The sequence below is a fragment of the Dermochelys coriacea genome, chromosome 8, assembly GCF_009764565.3.
Source record: "Dermochelys coriacea isolate rDerCor1 chromosome 8, rDerCor1.pri.v4, whole genome shotgun sequence".
Lineage (NCBI taxonomy): Eukaryota > Metazoa > Chordata > Testudines > Dermochelyidae > Dermochelys > Dermochelys coriacea.
This window is the reverse complement of record NC_050075.1, coordinates 107,353,577-107,374,795: the sequence shown is the minus strand read 5'-3', so window position 1 is coordinate 107,374,795 and position 21,219 is coordinate 107,353,577. Positions and strand designations below refer to the sequence as shown.

Here is a 21,219-nt window from a genome sequence, read left to right as displayed (position 1 = left end):
TTTGGTAAGTAATTGATCTTTAAATATTCAGGGTAAATAGGCCAAATCCCCTGAGATGGGATATTAGATGGATGGGATCTGATTTACTATAGAAAATTCTTTCCTGGGTATCTGGCTGGTGAATCTTGCCCATGTGCTCAGGGTTTGGCTGATTGCCATGTTTGGGGTCGGGAGGGAGTTTTCCTCCAGGGCAGATTGGAGAGGCCCTGGAGGTTTTTTTGCCTTCCTCTGTAGCATGGGGCATGGTGACTGGAGGGAGGCTTCTCTGCTCCTTGAAGTTTTGAACCATGATTTGAGGACTTCAATAGCTCAGACATGGGTGAGGTTTTTCATAGGAGTGGTGGGTGACATTCTGTGGCCTGCGCTGTGCAGGAGGTCGGACTAGATGATCAGAGTGGTCCCTTCTGACCTTAGTATCTATGAATCTATGAATCTATTTTAAAAAGGGCTCCAGAGGTGATCTTGACAATTACAGGCCGGTAAGCCTGACTTCAGTACCAGGCAAACTGATTGAAACTGTAGTAAAGAACAAAATTGTCGGACACATAGGTAAACATAATTTGTTGGGGAAGAGTCAACATGGTTTTTGTAAAGAGAAATCATGCCTCTCCAATCTACTAGAATTCTTTGAGGGGGTCAACAAGCATGTGGGCAAGGGGGATCCAGTGGATAGAGTGATTTAGATTTTCAGAAAGCTTTTGACAAGGTCCCTCACCAAAGGCTCTTAAGCAAAGTAAGCTGTCATGGGATAAGAGGGAAGGTCCTTTCATGGATCAGTAACTGGTTAAAAGATAGGAAAGAAAGGGTAGGAATAAATGGTCAGTTTTCAGAACGGAGAGAGGTAAATAGTGATGTCCCCCAGGGGTCCGTACTGGGCCCAGTCCTATTCAACATATTCATACATGACCTGGAAAAAGGGGTAAACAGCGAGGTGGCAAAATTTGCAGATGATACAAAACTACTCAAGATAGTCAAGTCCCAAGCAGACTGTGAAGAGCAACAAAAGGATCTCACAAAACTGGGTGACGGGGCAACAAAATGACAGATGAAATTCAATGTTGATAAATGCAAAGTAATGCAAATTAGAAAACATAATCCCAACTACACATATAAAATGATGGGGTCTAAATTAGCTGTTACCACTCAAGAAAGATCTTGGAGTCATTGTGGGTAGTTCTCTGAAAACATCCACTCAGTGTGCAGCGGCCGTCAAAAAAGTGAACAATGTTGGGACTCATTAAGAAAGGGATAGATAGTAAGACAGAAAATAACATATTGCCTCTGTATAAATCCATGGTACACCCTCATCTTGAATACTGCGTCCAGATGTGGTCGCCCCATCTCAGAAAAGATATATTGGACTTGGAAAAGGTTCAGAAAAGAGCAACAAATATGAAAAGGGGTCTGGAACAGCTGCCGTATGAGGAGAGATTAATAAAACTGTGACTTTTCAGCTTGGAAAATAGGCGACTAAGGGGGGATATGATAGAGATCTATAAAATCATGACTGGGGTGGAGAAAGTAAATAAGGAAGTGTTATTTACTCCTTCTCACAACACAAGATTGAGGGGTCATCAAATGAAATTAATAGGCAGCACGTTTAAAACAAACAAAAGGAAATTTTTTTCACCCACGCACCTGTGCCAGAAGATGTTGTGAAGGCCAAGACTATAACAGGGTTCAAAAAAAGTACTAGATAAGTTCATGGAGGATCAGTCCATCAATGGCTATTAGCCAGAATGGGCAGGGTTGGTGTCCCTAGGCTCTGTTTGCCAGGAGCTGGGAATGGGCGACAGGGGATGGATCACTGGATGATTCCCTGTTCTGTTCATTCCCTCTGGGGCACCTGGCACTGTCCATTGTCAGAAGACGGGAGACTGGGCTAGATGGACCTTTGGTCTGACCGAGTATGGCTGTTCTTATGTTCCTCCGAATCCTCCCAGGACCAGTTGTGGGGTGCGCCGATGACTGGGGCAGCAGTCTAGGGAGCCCTGGAGAAGGAAAGAGTGGTTTCACTGGTGGTTCCTTGGCCAGTGGCATTGTTTTCATCCTTAGTGTATCATGGCTAGGCTGAGCCCGCCAGGCTTCGGCGCTCAGCACCCCGGTGATAGGGCTGGTGAAGAACCTTCACGGGACAGCGAGATCTGAGGCTGGGCTGCTGATCTCCTGCTACTCCCAGCCCCTTGTGCTGCCATGTTGGCCAGTACCTCTATGTTGAAGCAGGGAGCACAGCTCCTAACTTCCCGAGCAGTGCGTGCCATGCATCCTGCTGCCAGTAGCCAGATATGGGGCAGGAGCTCCCCACTGCTGTCCTGAACAGACTGCTTGAGGCTAGCCCTCACAGCTTAGGAGACCCCTGTGACCTGGAGCTCCGGATGATGGCTGAGCTCCTTGGCCTGATCTCTCTGTGGCTGTTTTGTGGAGGCAGGGCACAAACGCACAGGGCCATGGGCTGTGTCCCTGCTGGTTGACGTGCCCTAGCCACTCTGCAGTGTAAGCTGCGCTTCCCTTGTGTGGCAGTGAGGAGAGATGGTGGGTCCCTCAGTAGCGCAGGATTAACCCTGGTCTGGGATGTGCCCTGGTGTCTGCCTGCTGTGGGAATATGACCCTTTGCAGGCAATCTCTGCATCTCTCCAGGAGACAGCTGCCTACCACCCCTTAGCACTGTGCTCAGGCACTAGGTCTGTGCTGACTGCGGGGCGAGCGCCCCAGCCTGCAGCTCCATGGCAGTATTCACCAGGTGCCAGCCCCTCTTATCAGGCATCACAGGAGATCACAGCCCACATCTTGCTGTGGAGTGGGGGTGGGGAGAGCCTGAGGCTCTGTCTTCCCTTGCTGGGAGTTTGAGTAACAGCCGTGTTAGTCTGTATTCGCAAAAAGAAAAGGAGGACTTGTGGCACCTTAGAGACTAACAAATTTATTTGAGCATAAGCTTTCGTGAGCTACAGCTCACTTCATCCGATGCATTTGGTGGAAAATACAGAGGGGAGATTGATACACACACACAGAGAACATGAAACAATGGGTGTTACCATACACACTGTAAGGAGAGTGATCACTTAAGATGAGCCATCACCAGCAGCGGGGGGGGGGGGGAGGAAAACCTTTCATGGTGACAAGCTGCTGGAAAGAGGCAGCAGAAGGTCACCACCAAGGTAGTGGTCTATTTTTAGCCCCTAGTTCAACCTCTGTGCTCCTTCCTTTGCTTTCTGCTCTGCAGCTGCCAAGGTGGTGCTGATTGTGGACGGGGAAGGGGGGTTGTCAGCTCAGTGCTGGCTGCTCTGACGACAGCCAGGGCTCAGCCAAGTGGCTGGTCTCCAGGCAGCCCCGAGGGAGAGCATGGAACCCTTGACTTTTACTCCGAGTCCTCGTCAGCCCCCTGCTGCCGCTCACAGAGCGGGGAATTTTTGGGGCTTGGATCTGAGGGTGCTGTGGGGAGGAGGAAGTTGTCCCCTACCTGGGGCAGAGTCTGCTGGGTCTTGTGAGCCTTCCCTGAGAGCAATGGCTAAGCAGAGTTTGCATGCAGGGGGTGTGTGCCCTGGATCCCGAGCCTGGAGCCCAATGAAGAGCATGCCAGGGGGCGTGACATAGACCATGCTGTGGGCTGCCACAGCCCTTGGCATTTTCTCCAGGGATACTGCCCCAAGAGCTATCCCAGGCTGGAGCTCCAGCAAGTTCTGCCCAGGCCCTGCCAGCCCCTGGAGGGGCTGTGTTGGTGAATCTCCAACAGATCCCTCCTAACCCTGGGGAGACAGTTAAGGGATCCCAGGATGTCAGTGCTGTTGGACCCAGAGGTGGGCTACCGCCTCCTCTCTGAGGTGTGGTTTGTTTCTACCCTCCTAGGACGATATCCTGTCCTTCGAGCCCGACAAGCAGGCCGTGTACCAGCAGGTTTACCGGCCTGTCTACTTCCAGCTGGTGGACGTGCTGCTGCACAAAGCCCAGTTTCCCTCTGATGAGGAGTACGGGTTCTGGTCCTCGGATGAGAAGGAGCAGTTCCGGATCTACAGGTAGGCTGGGGCCGTGCCCTGGAGGGTGCCAATGCCCCTCCCTGCTTGGAATCGTCTCCCCTGGGGGTGACAGGAGGAGAGCAGGCTGTCCTGTGCCCCTAGGGGCGGTGTGCATGTCAGGCAGCAGGTGGCATGGGATAACCGCCTATCTGGCGGGGTGGCCTGACCTCTCCAGAAAATGCAGAGCCCCCCGGAGATCCCTGTGGATGGTCAGTGGGCACTTTGCTTCCTCGGCGAGGAGTGCAGCGTGAACCTCTCTGGGGGCACGAATGGCTGTCTTGGGGAAGGGGTTGCGGGGGCGGGTTGGGGTTTGGAGCTGACTTTGGGGTGCTGACGGCTCAGAGCGCCTCCGAAAGCGGCTGGGAGAGGGTAGAGCAGTCTATGACGGGAGGGGCAGTGCTCAGCGGTGTGATTCAGGTGGGTGGAGGCACTGCCCCCCTTCTCCCCTGCCAGGGACCCAGAGGGCAGAGCTCTTTGGGTGGGGGATGCTGCCAACAAAGAGCCGGGGGAAGGTGGGCAGCGCTTGGTGACTCCCATGGAGGCTTCCCTCCCCCAGGGTGGACATCTCCGACACCCTGATGTATGTGTACGAGATGCTGGGAGCGGAGCTGCTGAGCAGCCTCTATGACAAGCTTGGCCGCCTCCTCACCAGCACAGAGCAGCCGTCCTCGTGGCAGGTAAGCGAGGAGCCGCGCTGGCCCCTGGGGCCTGGGTCCCCCTCTTTGGGCAGGGCTTGGCACGGGAAGGGAGAACAAAAACACCAGCCTGCGTGGGGACCGAACAGCTGAAGCCGTTGCCCCCAGGCGTGTGCTGGGGGACATCCGGAAGGGTGCCCGGTGCCTCGTCTGTAGGCTCACCATAAACTAGTTAGGCAGCGTCAGGGCTGCAGCATGGAATCCGAGGGAGGGCCAGGGCGCTGCTGTGCGCTCATCCACACGCATCTCCTCCCCTTGGCCGCCCGGTCAGCCCGCGAGCTCCGTCAGTCGCACCTCCTTCATCGCCGTCAGCCGGCGGGAGTGCTGATTTGCAGCCCAGCCACTGCCAGCACTCAGCAGCTGATGGCTGCAGCCTCCCTGGGCGGGCTGCCCCTGCTGCCAGACTGTGTCCCACCTTCCCGTCTGGTGGTCAGTGTCCGTCCGGAGGGACTGCAGGCAAGTGGCCAGGCCCCTGCTCGGGCATACAACAGCGACGTGGAGCGAGCAATGGCTCTGAATCACGCACCCAGGGGCCCAGACGTGCCCTCAGTTACCATGTTTCTGTCCTGATGGACACAATGTGGATATTGTCAGGGGACAGAGTGCCCTGGAGGCTTGAGCAGCTGGGAAGGAGGTAGTGGGGCTTTTGGCTTGTGGGGTCAGCTGGCTGTTTCTGCTAAAGGGGTGTTGGCACTGAAGGTCCCATCTCTCCAGGGTTGACTATGTGCCCTAATGCAGTGAGAAGGTTAGTGTGTAGGTGGGCGCCAAGGGAAAACACCATGGCCCACCTACACACTAAGCTTCTCACTACATTAGGGCACATAGTCAACCCTGGAGAGATGGGACCTTCAGTGGTAAAACCCCTTTAGCAGAAACAGCCAGCTGACCCCACAAGCCAAGAAGGCAGCATTCTTCCTAGGGAGAACACTGGGGACTCTGCTTTTCACAGCCTAGCAGCCCTGCAGCCCCCTTCTAGCTCAGCCCTGCGTTCCCCCTCCCCCCACAGCTCTGCTGGTGCCTCTCCCTCCCTGCACGCAGCCCCCTGCTAGCCCAGCCCTGGGCTCCCCCACAGCTCTGCCAGTGCCCTTCACTCCAGACCCACAGCCCCAGGCTCCCCCACAGCTCTGCCTTTGTCCCTCACTCCTGACCCACAGCCCCCTGCTAGCCCAGCCCTGGGCTCCCTGTTCTCCCCCTCCTCACTTGCAGACAGTGAAACCAGGAGTCCTTTTGCCCATGGGGGTAACTGTTTAACCCTCTGGCTGAAATTCACTCACCAAGCCCCAGCAGCGTGCAAAGGAGCTGGAAGGTGCTGCAGATCTCAGCACAGGTGGGGATGCCCTGTCCCTGTGTTCCCAGGACTGGAACCTGAGCAGCTGGAACCTGGGTGGGGTGCTCCTAGGAGTGGGGCAGGGCTCTGACTTGGTGTGTGTGTCTGCCCTGGTAGCACACGGAAGCCTTACTCTATGGGTTCCAGTCCATCGCAGAGACCATAGACGTGAACTACTCTGACGTGGTGCCGGGTCTGATTGGCCTCATCCCCCGGATCAGTATCAGCAACGTGCAGCTGGCCGACACTGTCATGTTCACCATCGGTGAGATGTCTGAAGGGGAGGGCTGCATTGCCGGGGGCTAGGGGAGGGGGGGCGCCCTGCAGAGGAGCTGACCCCTTCCCTCTTCTCCTACTTCCAGGCTCCAGCTGCTAGGCCCTGCTTCCTCCTCCCCATTGGCAGCACTTCATGGTGGAGCCGCTCGCAGCATTGTGCCTTGAGTGCCACAAGCCACTGGCTGCAGGGCCAGGCCTTCTGCTGCCTTGACACTGAGCGTCTCCCCTACCCCTGCCCCGCCCACCTGCCTTTTTGGGGAGCAGGGCTGGGATCTGGCAGGGCTCTCCTGGGGAAAGAGGCTGAGCTGCTTGTTGCAGTGAGAGGCACAGAGCGGGATGAGTGTCCTGCAGCACGATGGCGCCACCCTGCAATCTGACCCTGCCTCCCATCCGCTGTGTGCAGGAGCCCTGTCCGAGTGGCTGGCTGACCACCCCGTCATGATCAACAACGTGTTGCCCCTGGTGCTCCAGGCCTTGGGCAACCCAGAACTCTCCATCTCCAGCGTCTCCACCCTGAAGAAGATCTGCCGGGAGTGCAAGTACGACCTGCCCCCCTACGCCGCCAACATCGTTGCTGTGTCCCAGGTAAGATGTAGGTGTGGCCCGGCAGCGAGCGGGAGCCTGGAGCGCGCTGGGATGGAGCCCGTCCTTGTTCTCCTGGGCCAGGCCAGAATCTGGGGGCAGGAGGGGGTGGAGCTGCCTAGCATAGGTCCAGGTCCCCTGCACTGGCCCAGGGTGCAAGGGCAGCGCTGGGCCATGGAGCAGAAGTGGGCAGCAGCATAGTACTGGGGAAGCGACTTGCCAGGCCACTGAGCAAGTGACACGAGCGTGGGGGCTGGACTGCACTGAATTCAGCTTGGGCCTGTCGGTGCTGCATTCAGTGGGGACTGTTCTCCACGCCACGAGGAGGGGCCCTGCCCACCCAGAGGGCTGCTTCCTGGGCCCTGAAGGAGGCACCTATCAGGGAAGCCCAGCCCTCCTTAAGCTGCTGCTGAGCTCCCTTCTGCAGTGCCACTGTGGGGTGTTCCCTGGGGCCTGCTCAGTGCCAGAGATCAGCCGCTCTGTGCACTAAAGATCTAGGAGCAAAGAGTGAGTTCCTTTGCTCCTCGTCCAGCCTTATGCCCTGCCCAGCTCTTCCAGGGCTGTGCCCTACCTGTGAGCAGAAAATGGCAGGTAGAGGCCAGGAGCTCACAGGAGCCCTGTCCTGGCTGTTAGAAACCAAGGAAGGCCCCACCCCTAGAGCCCAGGGCTCACTCTGCTCTGGCGCCCCGGGGCCGGCACTCGGAGCACAGACTGGTGCACACCTAGCATCAGCACTTCCCCCCTCGGGAGAGCTGTGAGACTGGGGGGTGGCTTGTGTTGTCCAGCCACATAACTGGGCCACAGCACAGGGTCAGGTGCAGCGGGAAAGCTCCGAGTGCCCAGATCGGCTGCTGACCTTCCTCTGGGACTTGGACTGATAGGGCCAGCAGGTGCGAGTCCCTGGGGCTCCAGAGTTTGGCCCGGTTCAGCCCAACAGCCGGGGCCAGGGTAAATTGTTTTGGGTCTGGTGGGAGATTTTGGTGAGATGCACAGCAGGTTCTGTGCACTCCTGCGGAGCCTGCAGCTGGTCTGGTCTGGTCGACAAGTTGGTGTTCAGGTGGCACCAAGTGAAGTGGGGGTCTGGGCCCTGCCATCCTGCAGTGCTCTGACCCAACCCTGGGGCTCCCCAGCACCCGTCACTGCACAGGGGAACGGAATCAGCCGGAGAGCCCCTGTCCTGGCTCAGGAGGCTCTGCCGGGGAAAGAGGGATGGATTTAACTCCTCCTCCTCCTGCTGGTTGTGAGGGGGCCCCACCAGCACTCGGGTGCATGAAGAGCCACGCGCCGTACCCATCTGCCAGGCGGCACAGAGTTGAATTTGGTCAGCAGTTGTAACTTGCCCTCCCCTGGCAAGGAGGGAGGGCACCCCTGAGATTCAGACTCTCTCTTTCTCTTCCCCCCCCTTCCCCCAGGACGTATTAATGAAGCAGATCCACAAGGTAAGGCATGCTCCTTCCCCTCTTCGGTAATGCCACCAGGCTCACCCAGGGGCCCTGCTCCCACGGCACAGCTCAGCATCCTGGCAAGGCAGAGCGGGACAGAGACCTGGATGGGGAAAGCCCAAGGCAGTCGTGGGAAAGCATGGTCCAAAGGGCGACCTTATGGTTGCCTCGGTGGCACAGCTCTTGTCTCCAGGCTGCCTCCCTTGCTTCACCTGGAAGCAAATGGCATTGCAGAAAGGGACTCGGTGCGACACAGGGGCCAGCCTGGAATGGGCCTCACAGTTCCCCTGACCTTAGCATCTGTGATGGCTCCCTGCCGCTCTGGGGGCTGCCCACCAGCCGCCCCTGGCCAGAGTGGATGGCAGGTCTCTACCTCTGTCCAGACAGGAATCTCTCCACGTAGCCCATTCAGCAGGAGAGGGTCCTTTCAAGCAGGCAGGCAGAGGGCAGATGTCACCCTAGAGATGAGTTAGCAGAGACAGGTGGCAGCCAGAGCATGATTCTTGTTCTTTGGGACATGGACATGGACATGGCTGTCCCTCTACCCAGCTCGGGGCAGGTACCCCTAGTATACTCTTGTCGGTGCTGGGTCTCTCAGTCCCGGCAGGGTGCTGCAGCACATCAGAGTTCCCTGGCCTCTCCCCAGGCCCAGAGCTCTTAGCAAAGTGCTGGCCACAGTGTGTGCTCAGGGCAGGGGCTTGAAGGTGACAGGCTGGGCCATGACCTGTCCCCCAAATCTTCTCCCCAGACTAGTCAGTGCATGTGGCTGATGCAGGCTCTGGGCTTCCTGCTCTCAGCGCTGCAAGTGGAGGAGATCCTGAAGAACCTGCATTCTCTCATCACTCCCTACATCCAGCAGCTGGAGAAGCTGGCTGACGAAACAGTGAGTCTCCAGCCCCTGGGGTTCCTCCTCTCTGGCCAGTTCTGCCACTGCTCTTAGCCCTGCCCAGCCCAGCCCCACTCCTAGCTCGGCTGGCTGAGGCTCCCTTTGGAGGGAGGAGCTGCTGAACAAAAGGTGCTTTTCCTCCCGGCATAGCCCCCGGTCAGACCCAGAGACGCGGGGCCCTCGCCATGGGGTGCAGGTTGCCTTTGCTGCCCTCTCTGCCCCAGTGGATCTGCAAGCCTCCATCCTGTGCACCAGAGACTCCGAAATCTCATGGGCAGCAGTTCCCTGGCCCCTCGGGGTCGTGTCATGGGGCAGACTGGCATGACAGGCTGCATGTTAGCTCTGCCACCTGGCCTGGCTCACAGCAAGCGTCCATGATGGCTCTCTCCCTGCCTCCTGCTGCTGCCAACAGCTGGGACTTTGCTCCATCCAGGGGAAGCAGGTGGGACTCCTCGAAATCACTGGGGCTCCTCAGCTGGGAGTTGTGCTGGTGGAAGGGTGTGGCGGGGTGAAGGTGGGGGGTGCATTGGCCCTTGACCAGGTGTGGGGAGTGACTTGGGTGGGGCTGTCTGCGGGAATCCCAGTGCGGTTCTGGGCTGGGAGAGGCTCCATCCAACGTGTGGGCAACCTAGGGCTGATGGCTTTGCTTCCCCTGCCAGCCCAATCCCTCCAACAAACTGGCCATCATCCACATCCTGGGCCTGCTCTCCAACCTCTTCACCACACTGGACATCAGCCACCATGACGACGACCACGAGAGCACAGAGGTCAAGAAGCTGCCAGTGCCGCAGGGACCCAACCCGGTAGGTACAGCAGATGTTGGGCTCCAACACTTCCCCACCCTCCCTTTGTAACAGGCTCTGAGCAAAGAGCAGCCCTGCTGGGGCTGTCTCACTGCCACCTTCACCAGCCCACAGAGCAGCTGGCCTGCAGCCCAGCCAGAGCCACCCCGCTGGCTGGCTGCGTGAGGCTGGTACAGCCAGGCAATGGAGAGGCAGCTAACACAAGTCATGTCTTTTGGATGATGGTGCTGGGGAACCCAGCTGCGCTGCTTTCCTCGCCTCTCCTGCCTTGCTGAGTGCAGTGGGCTTTAGCAGGATCCTCGCTGGCTGCTCTGGCTGGTGGCTGCATTGTGGGTTACCCATCTGGTGGGGGAGGCGTCTGTCTGGTGTGGAGGAGGGAAGGGTGTTGCAGTCTCTGAATGCGCAAGGGTTTGGGTCTTGGCCTTGTTTAACACCCACTATCCACACGAATCCCAGAAGTGGGCAGAGCCCTATCCGTGACAGGAGACTCCGGTAGGGCAGCTGGGTGCGGTATAGCCGAGTGACTGGGCTGTCCCCTCTCTTCCCTGGCAGGTGGTGGTGGTTCTGCAGCAAGTCTTCCAGCTCATCCAGAAGGTTCTGAGCAAGTGGCTGAACGATGCTCAGGTGGTGGAGGTAACTGGCACCTGCTGGGTCAGACTGATGTGCCGCAGTGCAGCCTCACCCAGAGAGGGCAGTCCGATCGGCAGGGATGGGCAGGGCACTGGGTGACACCACTGGCCACCTGCTGTGGGCAGAGCCTTTCTGTTCAGCAGATTGAGGGGCACCGACAGAGCTGGGGGAACCCTGGACAGGGATAGCAGTGGGCTGCGGATCGGGAGTTGCTGGCAGAGCTGTGCAGGGGGGCCAGGGCTGGGATAGCAGGGGTTGCGGGTCGGGAGTGAGGGGCATCGGCAGAGCTGTGTGTGGGAGCCCAGGGCTGGGATAGCTGGGGTTGCGGGTCGGGAGTGAGGGGCACTGGATGAGCTGTGACTAGGATCCTGGGTGGAGGGAGGGAGGTGCATTGCCAGTTAAGTTAATCTGCACAATGCAGCATGGTTCTCGGTCTGGCTAGTCTCTGAGCCCGTAATGCCGGCTCCTTCCCTCCCACTGTACCAGTTCTGCCCTGTGTGGTGCTGGGTGTGTGCTTTGACGTGTGACTCACAAGGCCCCTCCTGTCTCTGCAGTCCGTCTGCGCCATCTTTGAGAAGTCCGTGAAGACCCTGCTTGACGACTTTGCCCCCATGGTTCCCCAGCTGTGTGAGATGCTGGGTCAGATGTACAGCACCATCCCCCAAGCGTCTGCGCTGGACCTCACTCGGCAGGTACGTGTCAGTGCTGCCCGGCCACAACGTGTGCCAGGCACTGGGATTTCAGATCTGGGGCCAGAACCCCACTTACTATTTTTGCTGGCTTGACCTGTTCGCTTCTCACCAGTTGCCTCTCTTGCTCCTGCTGCGCGAGAGGGCATCCCATGCAGGCCTTATGATCCAGCCCTGCTGCTGGGGCTGATCCCCCGACCTAGGAGAGCAGTCTGTGTTGTAGAGGTGACCCCACAGCTGCTCCCTTGGCCTCCAGCTCCCTATAAGTGGGGAAGGGCAGGGGTCTCTCTGCCTGACCAATCTGGAAGCAGGCAGGGCATTGCTTTGTGTGCTGGGCTAGAGCGCCTGCCGCTGGCATGCCCCTGCAGCGCACGTGCTGGGGACAAAGCAAGGCCTGCAGCTGGGCTTGCAGCTCCATCTAGACTCCCTGCAGCCCTGGGTGGGTCATAGGCCACCCATAGCTTCCATTCCTCTCTCTTTTCCAGCTGGTTCACATCTTTGCTCACGAACCTGCCCACTTCCCTCCCATCAAAGCCCTCTTCCTGCTCGTCACCTCCGTCACACTCACCCTCTTTCAGCAAGGTACGTGTACAAACTCTCCCTCCTGCTGGGGGCCTGATCAGCCTGTTAGTGCATGGGCTCTCGGGTGTCTTCCCAGGAACGGCCATTTTCACTCCTAGCGGAGCTCATGGGGCCCCCTCTGCTCCTGGGAGGCGGGTCCCTTCCCCTCCGGCCCAGTGGAAGTGACAGACGTCTCCTCCCCCCAGTACAGAACTGTGAGTTCAGCTCACAGCCCAGCCCCATGCAAGCGGCTGAAAGCACGTCCCAGGGGGCTGGTATACCTCTCAGTCCAGGTTTGGCGGTGCCCTGCAGTGGGGAGCGGCCCCGCTGGCAGTTCTAGCTGTGCCTGGGCTGCTCTCATGGGATGTGGAGCGCTGGCTGGCATCAAAGGGTTAATGTAAAGCTGGTATTGGGGTGGTTTTCACAGGCCAGTGGCGTTCTAGTCACCCCGGCACCCAGCAGGTGCAGGAGCAGACAGGGACATCCCTCTTCAAAGCTCCTGCTCAGCCCGGAGCTGAGCTCTCAGGAGTTCTGCTCCCCTGGGGTGTGGTGGAGCTGGGAGCTCTGGAGCAGCCTCTCCCACTGGTGGAACCGGGTGCACGGGCCCCCTGGCCTCTCGGACCATGTCAGCTGTGCTGTTCACTGCCCCCAAACAGGTCTGGGGACATGCAGCCAGCCCCGCACTGGGGCAAGGCAACGGCCTTCCCCGGCGTTGTGTGTCCCGAGCCCTCGGGGGCTTGCTGGGGTGAGGGCCCTGTACTAATGACGTAGTTCTGGGTCTCTGTGAAACGGCTGGGCCTGCTCCCCTGGAAGTCTGTGCAGAACTCTGCTGATGTCAGTGGGAGCAGCTTGGGGGGAGAGGGGGTGTCTATTTCCAGTAGAAGCTCTTGGCCCAGGGCAGCAATGGTCCTGGCTCTGAGGAGTAGTGGGTAGAGAGCCTCACTCGTTTCAAAAGGCTGGGAAATGAGCATGGTCCAAAGTTGCCGAACCAGCACCAGGGGAGACCTCCTGCCCGAGTGCAGCTCAGCACCCCCTGGCCATGGGGGCTTCACCCCCTTCAGGAGCTGGGGACCCTGTTCTGTGGCAATCAGCCCTGAGCCGAGTAAGTGGATTCTGTGTGTGCGTGCTGGCTGGGCCTGCACAGGGAGCTGGATTGAATGCCTGACCCGTGTTAGTTAAGAGAAGCTTGTGTAGAATCAGAGGCCAGGTGGCCGTGCCGTGGAGTTCTTGAAGCTGAGAGCGCAAGCACAGAAGGGACGTGGGGAGCCAGATCTCGGCTTCCTGCACGCAAAGTGGATCACAAAACCAGCCGAGCGTCTGGGGAGCAGGGCCGGGGAGGGTGGCTGTGCCAGCGATTCCGGTGGCTCGGGAGCCTGAGCCCCCTCCTAGCCTGTTGAGCATTTGCTGAGGTTTGTCATTTATTTGCAGTTATTTTTCAGGACCGAATGGTTTTGCAGACGCCTGTTCAGTCCCCCAATGCAAACACTCTAATTCTCCTCGTGGAGATGGTGCCCAGCTAGTCCCCTCGCTCCTCCTCCTCCTCCTCCTCTCCAAGACACGAAGAGCTCCTCCTGGGCGCTTGGCCGCAGTCCCCAGGGGCTTCGGACCCTTTCCTTTGCGGTTTCTTTTTGTTCTTGGGTTCTCCAGTTTCATGATTTTTGTATGTTTTGTTTCTTTAACTTGCTTCAAGCTGCTCATGTCCCTCCCTCCTCCCCCCTCGCACCTGTCCCCCCCACACTCCTGTTTTCACTTGTAAATTCTTTCCGTATCACATAACTATATGATGTTGAGTTGCTGTTTGTATGATTTTCTCTTAAGTTACATCTTTATTATATTTTTAGGGCCCAGGGATCATCCTGATATTGTTGATTCATTTATGCAACTCCTGGCACAGGTGTGTTTTAGTTTCTTATTCATTCACTTTCTGTTCTCTCTCTTTCTCTTATTTAATTCAATTTAAACCTATTTTTAGCTTTCTGTTGACAACGTTTTTTTCCTTTTAGTTGAATATCGAGTTTCTCCATCTGTTTCCGTGGAAGTTGAAAACAAAACATTCTCCTTTAGTTCTGGGTTTGCGCCATCCCCCAGGCAGTGCCCTGCTCTGCAGGAGCCTCAGAGCTGCCACCTCCCGGCAAAATGCAGGGGGGGCGGCCGGAGCCAGGACGGGATACCTCGTGCTGCTCCGAGCTCAGACTTGTTCTAAAGAAAACTAGAGCGTGTCCCACTCCTCCAGCTGCCTCTCTGCCACGTGGGAGGTTCCCTGGAGCCGAGTCCAGCCTAGCTAGATGGCTCTCTCGTTGGGAGCAGCGCCCCCAACCATTGCAGCGTGGCCCCAAACTGCCCTTTAGTGAGGCAGTCTCTCTCCAAGCCTGCAGGGGGAGCAGCATCTGGGGTTCAATCTGGAGCCATCTGGTGATGGGAGCAAGATGTCTGTGTTGGCAGCTGGGCGTCAGTCAGTCTGTCTGTCCTGTGGCTCCAGGGAGCCTCTTCTGCCACCTGGTGTCCGGATCGGGGAGAGCCCTGCACTTGTCCTGTGCCGCCCACCCGCCGCCTGCTCTCACGCTGGGGCACTGGCTCGGGGATGCTGAGACCCGAGCCCAGGGTGGTGCTGGAAATGCAGTTTCTGAGGGCAGGCCCTGAAGCCGCATGGGGGATGCTGCCTGGCCGTTTGGCACAGGAGCAGATGGGGCGGAGACAGGGCGGTCTGTCCCAGGGACAGCAGAGTTGGTGTCTGCAGGTCTCTGACACAACATGCGCTGGCCGACCCTCTTCAGGTCTCTGGGCTTGGTGCCTTTCTCTTGGCTGCCGAGTCTCGAGGTGAGGGCAGGCTCCTGCCCGCCGGAGGCTGGCCGTACAGGGCTTTGAGAGCTCCGGCTCTGCCGCGTGGCAGCATGAAAGGCCACTGCGCCTGGAGCCTGCTTTGCCAGAGGCAGCACCGGCTGCCGTCACAAGGGGCACTGTCCAAGCCAGCCCAGCTGTCAGAGCGCCCATGGTTTGGAGGGGCTGGAGCGCAGGAGTCTGTGTTATGCTGATGTGTATATACACCTCTCGGGGGAGACAGAATGCTGGCACCTCGCCCCAACCTGGGAGCCAGCTTCCCAAAGGGAACATCTAACACCCTCACTAGGAATGGGGCAGCCTCTGCGTGCAATGCTGTGTGCAGCTCCTGCCTCCCAGGGCCGGGGGACCTCTCCCCAGGGCCTGGAATTGACCTGGGCCTTGCCCTCATGGTGGGTTTGAAGAAACCCCACCAAGGAGCTGGCACGCTGCTCTCCTCAGTAACGAAATGGCCAGGCCCTTTGATGTGTGCCTGCACTGCCAGGAGCCGTGCAGGTGCCTCAGACAGGGCCGGGCCTCTCTGGACTGATGGGTGGAGCAGCCTCCTGACTGGATCGGCTGGATCCCAGCTTCCGGGCCCTACAGACATGGTGGCCATGGGCTGGCCTAGGCAGTCGGTGGGGTAGGGTTGGGCTGGACGCAGTTGCGATGAGCGGGCCCCACGGCCCGCTGCTACACAGGCTGAGTCGTGTGTGGGTCCAGCCTCGCTGGCTCGCTTGCTGTGGCCATGTCTGCCATTGGGAGCGGATCGAGACTGCACCTGCTGCTCCAGGAGAGCCAGGCTGGTCAGCGAGTCACAACCCCTAGTCCCCAGGCCAGGGCCGCCAGGCTCCAGTGCGTGGTGCCTGGGACCAGCTGCTTCCTCCAGTCTGATGTTCTTACAGGTGCTCTGTCTGCCTGCATAGTGATGCACCAGCGCATGTGTCTGGGCCCCACAAACCCGCGTGGCTGGAGCACACACTGCAGTGGGCTGTAGATACAGGTACGTCTGTCCTGCGCTGCTCCTCACTGAGCGCCACTCCCTCCTCTTGCGCTCTCTAGCATAGAACAATACAAGCCCAGTCACCACTTGGCTCTTGTTTTCCAGCTGTGCGGCTCCTCCCAGCCTCTGCCCTAGCTGCTGTACCCTGCGGCCAGCAAGAGCACGGGGCAGCAGGGCCTGGGATCTCGAGTGCAGCGTGGAGGGGAGTGGGGTGGGGACCTTGTGCTAGAGCCTCGGCCAGTGCCCTTCTACCTTTGAAATGTGCCCAGTTCTTTCAAGTGCAGAACTGGCTGGTGCTGGAACGGGGCAGTTAGTACGGGGGTCGTCCTGGCAGCCCTCCTGAGCTCTTCCTAGCATTCCCGGCTACCAGTTTCCTGCCAACTTCCTGCCCGCCCTGGCTTTCCCCTGTAGATTGTCCAGCTGCCCCCTCTAGTGGGTGGAGCTGGCAAGGGAGTGGGCGTTGAATTATCTTGCATTTCACAGATTCGCTTTGCCTGACATTGGTGTAATGAAAACTAATATATAAATTTGGTGTTTTGAAACTCAGCCTTCTGACCCCAGCCTACTTCTACCCACCTGACGCAAGAGGGACTTACCAGGGGCTGGTCGCTTCCCACTGAAATCCATAACAGTCATGAGACCATTGCAGTGTCTTGAAAATGTCGAGTCTCCTCTGAGCCCTCCCAAGCTGCCGTGACCCCTCCTCTGTGCAGGGTTGCAGCAAAGGTGCAGCCTGGCTCCTCCGCCCATCCTGGATAATGCCACACCCGCTGGCCTCTGAAGACCGGAATGAGCAAGCAGGTTTCTCTAGGCATTGCCCCCCCCCCCAGAACTTGGTGGATGCCCATGCGCCCAGCCTTCCTGCCCCCAGGAGCACAGCTGGCAGCTGGCACAGTGTCTCTTTCTCCTGGGAACATCCCTCTCCTGCCTGCCCCAGCATCTCTGTCAGTGGAGGGAAGGACTCTGCACCAGGGGTGGCTGTTAGGGTCAGGTGGGAGATGCAGCGACTGCACCCCACCCCTCCCAAAGCCAGCCTCTGCCTCAAGCATCTGTTGGATGCTCATCATCCCCCTGCCCTTCCTCGCCCCTCTCTGGCAGCCCCATGCATCCCCCTCTGGGACGGCAGCCTCTCCATGGGGCACAGTGTTTCTCCGCCACACGTTATGGCTGAAGGCCACATGTTTTAATGCAGTCTCCCAAGCCCTTCCGGCTTGTGCTAGCCGTAGCTGCCACATCTTCTCTGGCCACCTTTTTCTCTAGACAAACTCTGAGGAATTGCCTTGTGCAGAGGAAAGCAAAATCTCCTCCTCCTGAGGACTCTGATTCCAGGAGCTGGTCTGACGACGTGGGCCTGGACGGCCTCACTCACCGCATTCAAGTGCAGCCAATTTCTGATGGAGAATCCACCATTGCCTTGGTACTTTGGTCCAGCAGTTAATCACCTTCCCCATTCGAAACCTGGGCCTGATCTCTGATTGAATTTGTCTGGCTTCAGCTTCCAGCCCTGGGTCCTTGGTCAGCCTTTCTCTGCTTGGTTCAAGAGCCCTTCAGTACCTGGGATTTTCTCCCCAGGAAAGTACCTGCAGATAGTTGTCAGGTCAACCCTCAGCCTTTGTTTTGATAAACTGAACAGACCGAGCTCTTTAAATCTCTCACTGTCAGGTATTTCTTCCAGCCCTCCAAACAATTTTGTGGCTCTTTCCTGCACCCTCTTCAGTTTTTCCACATCCTTTTAAAAATGTGGCCCCCGGTGCTGGATGCAGTGTGCCAATGTGAGTCTTGTCATTGCGGTGAACAGAGCTGTAATCCCCACCCTACTCCCACTCCCTACTCTTCTGTGGCTTTATCCCTTTTTGCCACAGCAGGCACTGGGAGCTCCTATAGAGTGGCTTATCATAGAATCATAGAATCATAGAATATCAGGGTTGGAAGGGACCCCAGAAGGTCATCTAGTCCAACCCCCTGCTCAAAGCAGGACCAAGTCCCAGTTAAATCATCCTAGCCAGGGCTTTGTCAAGCCTGACCTTAAAAACCTCTAAGGAAGGAGATTCTACCACCTCCCTAGGTAACGCATTCCAGTGTTTCACCACCCTCTTAGTGAAAAAGTTTTTCCTAATATCCAATCTAAACCTCCCCCATTGCAACTTGAGACCATTACTCCTCGTTCTGTCATCTTCTACCATTGAGAACAGTCTAGAGCCATCCTCTTTGAAACCCCCTTTCAGGTAGTTGAAAGCAGCTATCAAATCCCCCCTCATTCTTCTCTTCTGCAGACTAAACAATCCCAGCTCCCTCAGCCTCTCCTCATAAGTCATGTGCTCTAGACCCCTAATCATTTTTGTTGCCCTTCGCTGTACTCTTTCCAATTTATCCACATCCTTCTTGTAGTGTGGGGCCCAAAACTGGACACAGTACTCCAGATGAGGCCTCACCAGTGTCGAATAGAGGGGAACGATCACGTCCCTCGATCTGCTCGCTATGCCCCTACTTATACATCCCAAAATGCCATTGGCCTTCTTGGCAACAAGGGCACACTGCTGACTCATATCCAGCTTCTCGTCCACTGTCACCCCTAGGTCCTTTTCTGCAGAACTGCTGCCGAGCCATTCGGTCCCTAGTCTGTAGCGGTGCATTGGATTCTTCCATCCTAAGTGCAGGACGCTGCACTTATCCTTATTGAACCTCATTAGATTTCTTTTGGCCCAATCTTCCAATTTGTCTAGGTCCTTCTGTATCCTATCCCTCCCCTCCAGCGTATCTACCACTCCTCCCAGTTTAGTATCATCCGCAAATTTGCTGAGAGTGCAATCCACACCATCCTCCAGGTCATTTATGAAGATATTGAACAAAACGGGCCCCAGGACCGACCCCTGGGGCACTCCACTTGACACCGGCTGCCAACTAGACATGGAGCCATTGATCACTACCCGTTGAGCCCGACAATCTAGCCAGCTTTCTACCCACCTTATAGTGCATTCATCCAGCCCATACTTCCTTAACTTGCTGACAAGAATGCTGTGGGAGACCGTGTCAAAAGCTTTGCTAAAGTCAAGAAACAATACATCCACTGCTTTCCCTTCATCCACAGAACCAGTAATCTCATCATAAAAGGCGATTAGATTAGTCAGGCATGACCTTCCCTTGGTGAATCCATGCTGACTGTTCCTGATCACTTTCCTCTCCTCTAAGTGCTTCAGGATTGATTCTTTGAGGACCTGCTCCATGATTTTTCCAGGGACTGAGGTGAGGCTGACCGGCCTGTAGTTCCCAGGATCCTCCTTCTTCCCTTTTTTAAAGATGGGCACTACATTAGCCTTTTTCCAGTCATCCGGGACTTCCCCTGTTCGCCACGAGTTTTCAAAGATAATGGCCAAGGGCTCTGCAATCACAGCCGCCAATTCCCTCAGCACTCTCGGATGCAATTCGTCCGGCCCCATGGACTTATGCACGTCCAGCTTTTCTAAATAGTCCCTAACCACCTCTATCTCTACAGAGGGCTGGCCATCTCTTCCCCATTTTGTGATGCCCAGCACAGCAGTCTGGGAGCTGACCTTGTTAGTGAAAACAGAGGCAAAAAAAGCATTGAGTACATTAGCTTTTTCCACATCCTCTGTCACTAGCTTGCCTCCCTCATTCAGTAAGGGGCCCACACTTTCCTTGGCTTTCTTCTTGTTGCCAACATACCTGAAGAAACCCTTCTTGTTACTCTTGACATCTCTTGCTAGCTGCAGCTCCAGGTGCGATTTGGCCCTCCTGATATCTTTCCTACATGCCCGAGCAATATTTTTATACTCTTCCCTGGTCATGTCTCCAACCTTCCACTTCTTGTAAGCTTCTTTTTTATGTTTGAGATCCGCTAGGATTTCACCATTAAGCCAAGCTGGTCGCCTGCCATATTTACTATTCTTTCGACTCATCGGGATGGTTTGTCCCTGTAACCTCAACAGGGATTCCTTGAAATACAGCCAGCTCTCCTGGACTCCCTTCCCTTTCATGTTAGTCCCCCAGGGGATCCTGGCCATCTGTTCCCTGAGGGAGTCAAAGTCTGCTTTCCTGAAGTCCAGGGTCCGTATCCTGCTGCTTACCTTTCTTCCCTGCGTCAGGATCCTGAACTCAACCAACTCATGGTCACTGCCTCCCAGATTCCCATCCACTTTTGCTTCCCCCACTAATTCTACCTGGTTTGTGAGCAGCAGGTCAAGAAAAGCGCTCCCCCTAGTTGGCTCCCCTAGCACTTGCACCAGGAAATTGTCCCCTACGCTTTCCAAAAACTTCCTGGATTGTCTATGCACCGCTGTATTGCTCTCCCAGCAGATATCAGGAAAATTAAAGTCACCCATGAGAATCAGGGCATGCGATCTAGTAGCTTCTGTGAGTTGCCGGAAGAAAGCCTCATCCACCTCATCCCCCTGGTCCGGTGGTCTATAGCAGACTCCCACCATGACATCACTCTTGTTGCACACACTTCTAAACTTAATCCAGAGACACTCAGGTTTTTCCACAGTTTCGTACCGGAGCTCTGAGCAGTCATACTGCTCCCTTACATACAGTGCTACTCCCCCACCTTTTCTGCCCTGCCTGTCCTTCCTGAACAGTTTATAACCATCCATGACTGTACTCCAGTCATGTGAGTTATCCCACCAAGTCTCTGTTATTCCAATCACGTCATAATTCCTTGACATCACCAGGACCTCCAGTTCTCCCTGCTTGTTTCCAAGGCTTTGTGCATTTGTATATAAGCACTTGAGATAACCTGTTGATCGCCCCTCATTCCCAGTATGAGGCAGGAGCCCTCCCCTCACAGACATTCCTGCCTGTGCTTCCTCCCGGTATCCCACGTCCCCACTTACCTCAGGGCTTTGGTCTCCTTCCCCCGGTGAACCTAGTTTAAAGCCCTCCTCACTAGGTTAGCCAGCCTGCTGGCAAAGATGTTCTTCCCTCTCTTCGTAAGATGGAGCCCGTCTCTGCCCAGCACTCCTTCTTCATGGAACACCATCCCATGGTCAAAGAATCCAAAGCCTTCTCTCCGACACCACCTGCGTAGCCATTCGTTGACCTCCACGATTCGACGGTCCCTACCCAGGCCTTTTCCTTCCACGGGGAGGATGGACGAGAACACCACTTGCGCCTCCAACTCCTTTATCCTTCTTCCCAGAGCCGCGTAGTCCGCAGTGATCCGCTCAAGGTCATTCTTGGCAGTATCATTGGTGCCCACGTGGAGAAGCAGGAAGGGGTAGCGATCCGAGGGCTTGATGAGTCTCGGCAGTCTCTCCGTCACATCACGAATCTTAGCCCCTGGCAAGCAGCAGACTTCTCGGTTTTCCCGGTCAGGGCGGCAGATAGATGACTCAGTCCCCCGGAGGAGAGAGTCCCCGACCACCACCACCCGCCTTCTCCTCTTGGGAGTGGTGGTCGTGGAACCCCCAACCTCAGGACATCGCATCTCATGCCTCCCAACCAGCGGAGTCTCCTTCTGCTTTCTCCCCCCAGACATATCA

At 56.7% G+C, this 21,219-nt stretch overlaps 1 protein-coding gene across 1 annotated transcript in view; it reads left to right on the top strand.

Moving 5' to 3' along the window:
- The window catches only part of IPO13 (importin 13), a 41,574-nt gene that overhangs the window by 12,601 nt on the left and 7,754 nt on the right, over nucleotides 1–21,219 (top strand). Inside the window, exons 4-14 of the mRNA XM_043491316.1 lie at nucleotides 3,844–4,010; nucleotides 4,567–4,687; nucleotides 6,150–6,297; nucleotides 6,712–6,893; nucleotides 8,303–8,329; nucleotides 9,081–9,215; nucleotides 9,878–10,021; nucleotides 10,574–10,654; nucleotides 11,206–11,343; nucleotides 11,826–11,922; nucleotides 13,743–13,795. Coding sequence (XP_043347251.1) covers nucleotides 3,844–4,010; nucleotides 4,567–4,687; nucleotides 6,150–6,297; nucleotides 6,712–6,893; nucleotides 8,303–8,329; nucleotides 9,081–9,215; nucleotides 9,878–10,021; nucleotides 10,574–10,654; nucleotides 11,206–11,343; nucleotides 11,826–11,922; nucleotides 13,743–13,795 — 1,293 coding nt within the window. The remainder of the gene's footprint in view (nucleotides 1–3,843; nucleotides 4,011–4,566; nucleotides 4,688–6,149; nucleotides 6,298–6,711; nucleotides 6,894–8,302; nucleotides 8,330–9,080; nucleotides 9,216–9,877; nucleotides 10,022–10,573; nucleotides 10,655–11,205; nucleotides 11,344–11,825; nucleotides 11,923–13,742; nucleotides 13,796–21,219) is intronic.